At 35.9% G+C, this 9710-nt stretch overlaps 1 protein-coding gene across 1 annotated transcript; it reads left to right on the forward strand.

Annotated features, from left to right (window-relative positions):
- On the forward strand, nt 1-7974 carry LOC132549191 (uncharacterized). Its single transcript, XM_060213106.1, has 2 exons — nt 1-1074; nt 6214-7974. Exons 1-2 carry the CDS (start codon nt 1-3, stop codon nt 7972-7974), a joined length of 2835 nt encoding a protein of 944 aa, XP_060069089.1.
- The last annotated feature ends 1736 nt before the right edge of the window (nt 7975-9710 follow it).

Genomic DNA, 9710 nt, shown 5'->3' on the forward strand with positions numbered 1-9710 from the left:
ATGGCGATGATTGTAAAAATGGCAATGCTGATGATGATAGAAACATTCGTCCTAATTGACCGGACTTTTGCCTACAGAACTATCCACGACACTGCGAATTTGCGCGTGAAGGCTCTCAATATGACAGGACATATCCAAAACGAAACCCACCAAATGTTGATAGTTGAGTATATGGTTCATTGTACCACCCAGCCTCTGTGCACGATAGGAAGTATTGAGCAAAGCGATTTGTGTTGTTGTAAACCATGCTCCTGTGATGACGCTTGCTTGATCTCGGGCAATTGTTGTATAGATAAAGCTCTCGCAGAAAATGGTTTAGACATTCTGAACCAAAAGGGGAGTCATTGTGTCTTATCGCAACTCAAACCTTTCCAAGAAAATGGACTAAACACTAACGATCATTTCCTGATGAGAGGTCGTTGTCACAAGACATTTTTGGATACCAACATAATAATGATGTGTTACAATGGACAACTTTCACCGACTAGCGCCAATTTGACGGATTACCTTCCTGTGTCGTCTTCATTGACGGGCGACACGTACCGAAATAAATATTGTGCTTACTGTAATTGGGAACAAGATGATAACTTAACATATTGGGAAACAAGTTTCAGTTGTGGAAACAGTGGATTTGTATTTCCTCACAAAGCAAGACAGTTGTTGAATTTTATTATTGGGAATAACGACTGCAATATATTTTACCATCCTCCAAGCGAAACTGTATCATTCCCGTGTAGTGATGAAACTACCATGATCACCGAATGTAACGTCACTGGTCTTTGGGCAGATTATGACAGCAGTATAGAGTGGACGTGTGAAAACTATCGTAATGGCTACATGTATGATTATACATTATACAAAAACGTCTTTTGTTATATATGTAATACGATGTCTTCACCAGCGCCACTCTGTCTGGATGGATACCAAGGATTTGCAGGTGGAGGTGTGGCTAATGGTTTCAATGGGTTGACATCTTTCGCAGCATTGTTCAATTTTATAGAGGATCCGGTGGATGTACAAGTTCCGGAAACATCCCCGATATGTAACACAGGATTTCGTTTTGATACATTCAAGGTAACCATTAGCCTCTATTAGAGATGAACTCTTTATAATTAGAACCTAGTATAATATTAGTAAAAGAGGAATCACGGTTGTTATTTTTTATCTTTCTGTTTAAAATTCATCAACTGTATAAAACACGTACTTATGAATCTGAACGTAAATTCTTCTATGTTATAAATTGTGACAGTAAGGAGAGTACAGTGTTAAGGTCGCGTTAACAGTTACATGAAATACTTAGGTCAACAGCTTAATTTTAAAATCAAAAGTAGGATATCGGGAAAAAAGTGAATAAGCTTATAAAAGTATAGAGAAAAAGTATGTGCCAGTACAAGGAAAATTAAACAGGGGAGGCAATTAGACTATGATGCGGAAAAAGAGAACGGATGTTTCAACTTTGTAAAATTTTTCTTCAGAGTTATTCTTGAAAAGTCACGAAGATTTCATAGATCCAACTTTGGGAGCACATAGTGTCGCAATTCATGTGGTTTTTGTTTGTTTGTTTTTTTTTTTTTTGTTTGTTTTTTGTTTTTTTGTTTTGTTTGTTTTTTTGTTTTGTTTTGTTTTGTTTTTTTTTTGTAATTATTTTTTTATTTTCCAAAACATTATAGACCATTATACAATTACAAGAAAATCAGTACAGATATACAACACTACTACATTCATCATCATCATCATCATCATCATCATCATCATCATCATCTTCACCACACACAACCACCACCATCATCATCATCATCATCATCATCATCATCATCATCATCATCATCATCATCATCAACAACATCAACAACATAATACATTCACCACCACCACCACCACCACCACCACCACCACCACCACCACTCCCACCACCACCATCATCATCATCATCATCATCATCTTAATCATCATCATCATCATCATCATCATCATCATCATCATCATCATCATCATCATCATCAATCATCATCATCATCATCATCATCATCATCATCATCATCATCAACAATAACACATCCATCATCATCATGATCATCAATATTATCAGACTAGCAGTGAAGTGTTTTTACATGTATGACTCAATATAGCCACTTTGATTTCTATACAATGTACATACCATGTATGTTCAGCTATCCTACAATGTGTCACAAGACACACAAACCATATCACACACAGACACACGCACGCACGCACGCACGTACGCACGCACGCACACACACACACAAAAACAGTATACATTACACAAGTGTGATCTCTTACTAGGGAAGCGAAGTTTGTATTCATTGTGTATTTTTCCTTTAAGATAACCTGTATTACAGTGTAAGATGACGCTTTCAGTGTGTTTACATTTTCCATGAATTATGTGTAATCGTTACAAATGCTCATCCTGGATTTAACTATCTGTTAGTAGCTGGTCACGTGTAATTAAATGAAATATAAATAAAAAGTTCATTTGAACATTTCACTACGATTCAATAATAGTTTTGAAAAATTAATAGAAAAAGAAAAGGTAATACATACATCTACAGTTCTTTTCACTCGCAAATTAAAAACTTACTTTTCTAGTCCTTGTGTATTACTTTTTTTTATAATATGTAGTCTTTGATCAAGCGAAGACCGGAAATATAGAGTAAAATCCCATTTGCATATTTAAATAACTCATTTAAATATGTTGTACAATTTAGACATAGTGACATTTTATGTGTACCCTTTTGAGACAGACTCTCGCCCACCGTCCTCCCTTAAGTATTTTTCTCATATTGGTCTCATGAAATCGTCTGTGTGGGTGTAGCGCATTAGCGTACACGGTGCTGATTCACTTAAAATTCAATGCAACCTATGAAAGCAACGTATCGAAAGGTATTCACATTTAAAATAACCAGCTGCAAAGCAATGTTTTCGCAAAAAATAAAAATAAAAATAAAGCTGAAATATGGGGAGATTTTGAAGCTAATGGGTTCTAGTGTAGGGAATCTGTTTTACATACGTTCAATATACGTTACCTTTCTCATGATACACAATGATATCATCTAAACATAGTGAAAAACAATTAGTTGAACAAGACCAGACTTTTTCCTACTTACACTACGAATTTGCGCTCTCGCAGAAAATAGTTTAAAGATTCTGAACCTAAAGAGGAGTCATTGAGTCTTATCGCAACTGTATACTGTACTGTATTTAAATATTCTGGATATATATATCATCTTTGCTTAATTTCTAATCGCCATATATGAGTAAATGTAATGAAATTCTTAAAGAGAGGTTGTAACTGTCTTATTAATAGATTTCGATTATGAATGTATAGGGGACAAACACCAAAATAGTAATAAAAGTCTTCACATGGGTTGCTGCATCTACATTCAGCTGTATTACCTTTTGCTCTGAAAATGCGTAATCAAGAGATCTTGCAGGATTTCTCAAACGGAAATGAAGTATGTTTAAATTACGTAAATCCCAAACCTAAAAGCATTTGTTATGTATTACTTCTGTCTTACTGATAATTGATTTAGATGTATTGAGAGAATGAGAGTTCCTTATAGAAATATCTATGTCATACCACTTTTTTTGTTGTTGATGAGAAAAAGAACTTCGCACTCTTGCTTAAGAGATAACCTGAAGATCTAGTAATTGGAAACCACATGAGATTTAAAAGATTTATGTTAAGATCAAATTTCACATCTCAAACAATCAACGATTGCATTGTTTCATTATTTTTTAATGATCTCCAACGAAACAAAATAGAAACAATGTCGTGAAAGTTTCGATATCATGTAACACCTTCAAATAGGAATCGTTGTGTGTTTAAAGGTCTTTTATTGGTACCCCTGGTCTAGCAATGGCATGCAAATATATATTTGCTAGCTGGTATCTACGAATGCACATCACGTCATCGACCGTCGGGTCGTGTCATTGGTTTATACCTGTAGCTATATGTGGTGCCTGGACTCCCGAGGACGTCCAGAGCGACGTGGTTAGTCTGTGATTCTGCCCAGCACCCAGGGGTATCCCTAGTTTTATTACCCTACACACTCACTCTCGCACGACTTCCTTACCTGTCACACCTGGACATGTACACGTCTCAAGACAACACCATATAAGGACAGACACTGACAATACCTAACAGGTAACACCAAATAAGGACATACACGTAAATGCACGGACGGTAACGAATACAAATTAGACAGGACGTTTACAGACACTTATGTACTTAGTAACAATTACTACTATCTACACTATGACATCATGTAATACCCCTTTTTAATTAAAAAAAATGTCAATTGAGGTTTCGATCCAAGCACTATTGGTGTCAAGAGCGGAGAGTTTACCACTATGCTATCGTTAGGTTACACATGACGGAGTGAAAATTATTTAGGAATCTTATTGAGTATGTAGCTTACTCCATCTATTGAACAAATTTGTGTTTGTGTGGAATGCAAAACATGTGTCAGGAAAAACAAAGATGACAATGATGTGGTCAGTACATTAATGACTGATTATGCTAAAATGCCAAAAATTCAAATATCTCCACATCAACAAGCTCTGCACCCCTACCCTTACACTAAAAATCACCCAAATAATATACATTACACAAGTCTGGTCTTTTATTGAGGAAACAAAGTATCTATCGCTAGTTTTTTTCTGTAAGTATACGTTAAATGTCGTACGACAGATAACCTGTTTTACACTGTAAGATGACACCTGCAGTATGTGTTTCACATTTTCTATGAGTGATGTATAATACAATAGCTCATCTTGGAATCAAACAATGATTACTGGTTAGTCATATATCATTCTTTTCGGAAATGTCCGAATGGGTAAATTGTAATCAAAACGAGAAAATGCAGGTTACAGCAAGTCCCGAGGAGTCGATTAGCTGATTGGCATTAGCATGACACGCAGGAGAATAGAATATAGATCTATGATGGCTGCTCTCATTTCATTCTAACCGTTGATGACCCTTTAGATGTCGGCCTCATATCATCCTGTCTGATGTCTCCTAGGATACCCAACCTTATACGATCCTAACTGTTGATGACCCTTTAGATGTCGGCCTCATATCATCTTGTCTGATGTCTCCTAGGATACCCAACCTGATACGATCCTAACTGTTGATGCCCCTTTAGATGTCGGCCTCATATCATCTTGTCTGATGTCTCCTAGGATACCCAACCTGATACGATCCTAACTGTTGATGCCCTTTTAGATGTCGGCCTCATATCATCCTGTCTGATGTCTCCTAGGATACCCAACCTTATACGATCCTAACCGTTGATGCCCCTTTAGATGTCGGCCTCATATCATCCTGTCTGATGTCTCCTTGGATACTCGTCCTTAGATAATCCTAAACGTTGATGCCCCTTTAGATGTCGGCCTCATATCATCTTGCCTGATGTCTCCTAGGATACTCGTCCTTAAATAATCCTAAACGTTGATGCCCCTTTAGATGTCGGCCTCATATCATCCTGTCTGATGTCTCCATGGATACTCGTCCTTAGATAATCCTAAACGTTGACGCCCCTTTAGATGTCGGCCTCATATCATCCTGTCTGACGTCTCCTTGGATACTCGTCCTTAGATAATCCTAAACGTTGATGCCCCTTCAGAAGAAGTTTTCCTCCCATGACTCTGGCGGATGCCTCCGTCCTTATTTAACCCTGGTTGTGACATTAAAGCCAAGTTAACCAAAGTTATATTCAATTTTTTTCTAAACGTAATTGAAATCGTAAAAGTGATCGGTTATGTGTGACTGGCAATATTCTTTTTGGGTGTGGTGGTCCAGTACTCCAAGTGCCCTGTCATGACCTTCCACATCACATTGTTTCGAGAGATGCAGGTTGATGAAGACACCCTAACGTTTTATGATCATCGCCAAGATATTGTATTTCCTTGTAAGATATAAAGGTAGATGTGTCCATGTTTCTTTTGATCCTATTTTCCCTTCGTTTCAATACTTTTAGGTAGAATTACGATTTTGTTAAAATCAGAAATCGATACCACCAGACCCACGGTATTCTGATAAGTGATTATAAGTATGATTCTAAATTAATGATTTGTATGAAAAAAACTTTTTTTCAATAAAGTGTCAAACAGTACAATTTAGATAAATCGTTCATGTCATACAGTGGATATTTCTCATATACGTAGTGTTACGCTCTAGTCTTTCTATTTCAGAATGTTTGCCGTGAGATCACGTGTTTACCGCCCTTTACCTACAGACATGGCGTGTGTGAGAGCGTCTTCAGTCTAATAGCTTTCCAGAGATATGAGATGTTTCTAAGGTTTCGTAAATCTCAATCTTACAGCACGAACTGTGACATATGTCCTCGTCTCGCTCCACGTCTCATCCAGGAATATGTGAAAATACATTTGAAAAACATGGGTTATTATGATTCTGTCTGTGGTTTAACGGTCCTGTTTACCAATGACAGCTGTTCCAGCGATACAGGTGATTTAGTACTACATATCGAGCTCTCTATAAGTTATTTTCACAATCCCATAGATGTGGCAAAGGATTTCCTAAACTCATCCGCATTTCATCTCGAATCTGCACCAGGTGCATTTCTTTGTGTCGATACCAGACCGGAAGTGCTTGGTGGTAAGTTTTATGAGTTGGAAGCAGGAAGAGAGGGCTATGAGTACGTGTACCCAATAGATAGAGATTATAAAGACCCATCTAGTGGAGAGAAGATGAGTGTTGAAATATATCACGAAGCTGTAAACTGTCCCTTCAAACCATGGGTGGCGCGGCTGGTACCTTCCTTTGTATGTCCACATGTCAACCTGTCTTTAAGCGATTTCAACATCACAGGGCACACTAACGAGCTCTGTTTTCACAACCCTAAGAAGTGTTTCCAACCAGATGAGTACACCCTCTCTAGCGATATGGTATCGGTCTTGATTTGTGAAGATGACTACTTTGCGTCTCCAATGACAAGATACACGCCTCCACCTGAAGAAGACCTGGGCAAGGAATTGGTGTCTATTGTGTGTTCCTGCTTGTCGGTGATTTGTCTTATCTTAACATTAATCACGTATATTCTATTTCCAGTTCTAAGGACACTTCCTGGACTTTTCAATTTGGCTCTGTGTGTAACATTGATTGTCGGGCATGTCCTGTTTACCTTTGGAGCAGGCGCCGTTCAGACGGGATCCTTGTGTGAAATATTTGGAATCATAATACATTTTACAATGTTAGCAGGCGTGTTTCTCATGAACGTGTGTTCGATACACATGTTTCATGTATTCAACCATTTGGACAGACAATATGTCTTGACTGAGGAAGAAAAAAAGCGATATTTTCTTATATCGCTTGTTTATAGTTACGGTAGCAGTGCAGTGTTCGTGTGTGGCCGAATCATCTACAGTGTAGTTAATACTGGTACGTCTGGTTACGGAATCCGGATTTGTTTTATCAACGAACATAACGCATTGTTGTTTACTTTCACGTTGCCTGTTATGTTGCTTGTTGTGGCAAATATCTTCATGTTCTGTATTGTGATAGTAAAAGTTAGTCGTCTGCCGGATATGTCCAAGTCTACGTCCTGTCGTCATCATCAGAAGCGATTTTTGATTTATGTAAAGCTTTCCACCCTGACAGGAGCGGCATGGCTCTTTGGCTTTATCGCTGAAATTTCACACTTAGATGTTTTTGTGTACATATCTATAATTTTGATAGCTGGCCAGGGTATACTTATCATGCTCTCGTTTGTATGTAATAAAAGAGTTTATAACATGTATGTTTCGTATAAGAAAGGAGATTCTAGTCCATCTACATCGAGGTGCCACACAATATTAAGTAACACCCATTCCAGCAGTTCTGTATCCAACAATAAAATGTCACATAAAGAGGAGACGACAACAGAAATAGACAATGATAGACACTTTCTTGCTGTGCGAGACAATGTTCCTGTCGAATCCAGTACCAGACTGTGACAAGATAAACAGGTATCATTGTAGAGTTTTAAAAAGTCCTTAGTAGTAAACAACACGGATCTGTATATAGCAATTCTCGTTAGATATATATCAGTTACTATACATTATATCGCTGTCCTAGCGGTTTCGATATAATTCACCTTGTTCTCATTTGAGAACGTGTTATTTCTTACTTGGATTTACCAATATAATTATGGTGGTTGTCTTATTAACATATTTTACTCGCTCGCATAATGTATGTACATGGTATATCTTACTGTACTTGTAATGTATATACATTGTATATTTTACTGTCTCTGTAATGTATAAACATTGTATATCTTACTGTCTCTGTAATGTATATACATTGTATATTTTACTGTCTCTGTAATGTATATACATTGTATGTCTTACTGTCTCTGTAATGTATATACATTGTATATCTTACTGTACCTGTAATGTATATACATTGTATATCTTACTGTACCTGTAATGTATATACATTGTATATCTTACTGTCCCTGTAATGTATATACATTGTATATCTTACTGTACCTGTAATGTATATACATTGTATATCTTACCGTACCTGTAATGTATATACATTGTATATCTTACCGTACCTGTAATGTATATACATTGTATATCTTACCGCCCCTGTAATGTATATACATTGTATATTTTACTGTACCTGTAATGTATATACATTGTATATCTTACTGTCCCTGTAATGTATATACATTGTATATTACTGTCTCTGTAATGTATATACATTGTATATCTTACTGCCCCTGTAATGTATACACATTGTATATCTTACTGTCTCTGTAATGTATACACATTGTATATCTTACTGTCTCTGTAATGTACATACATTGTATATCTTACTGTACCTGTAATGTATATACATTGTATATCTTACTGTCTCTGTAATGTACATACATTGTATATCTTACTGTACCTGTAATGTATATACATTGTATATCTTACTGTCTCTGTAATGTATATACATTGTATATCTTGCTGTACCTGTAATGTATATACATTGTATATCTTACTGCCCCTGTAATGTATACACATTGTATATCTTACTGTCTCTGTAATGTATATACATTGTATATCTTACTGTCTCTGTAATGTCTTACTGTCTCTGTAATGTATATACTTTGTATATCATACCGCCTCTGTAATGTATATATAATCTTACTGTCTTGTAATGTATATACATTGTATATCTTACTGTCTCTGTAATGTATATACATTGTATATCTTACTGTCCCTGTAATGTATATACATTGTATATCTTACTGTCCCTGTAATGTATATACATTGTATATCTTACTGTCTCTGTAATGTATATACATTGTATATCTTATGTCTCTGTAATGTATATACATTGTATATCTTATATCATAATGTATATACATTGTATAATCTTAGTGTCTCTTAATGTATATACATTGTATATGCTGTACCTGTAATGTATATACAGTTATATATCTTACTGTCTTGTAATGTATATACATTGTATATCTTACTGTATATAATTATATAATTGTCTTACTGAGTGTTGTATATACATTGTACATCACATCTGTATATCATAACTATATATACAGCCTTATATAATTTCACACAGTGTTTTTTGAATATCTGTATAATCGAAAATATATTATATACAGTTATATAATGTTTAACAGTTAAAGTGTCTTTTGAGAGTACATCTGTATAACATAACTGTACAGTGTTATGTAATC

This window comes from Ylistrum balloti, unplaced genomic scaffold (assembly GCF_031769215.1).
Source record: "Ylistrum balloti isolate Yb309-2 unplaced genomic scaffold, AGI_CSIRO_Ybal_v1 Utg370046, whole genome shotgun sequence".
In the NCBI taxonomy this organism is placed as follows: domain Eukaryota; kingdom Metazoa; phylum Mollusca; class Bivalvia; order Pectinida; family Pectinidae; genus Ylistrum; species Ylistrum balloti.

Bases quoted from the DNA above. Each gene is read 5' to 3' on its own strand.
- LOC132549191 (XM_060213106.1), top strand. From the start codon at position 1: ATGGCGATGATTGTAAAAATGGCAATGCTGATGATGATAGAAACATTC. The intron at 1,075-6,213 runs GTAACCATTAGC...TTTCTATTTCAG, and splicing joins TTCGTTTTGATACATTCAAG to AATGTTTGCCGTGAGATCAC.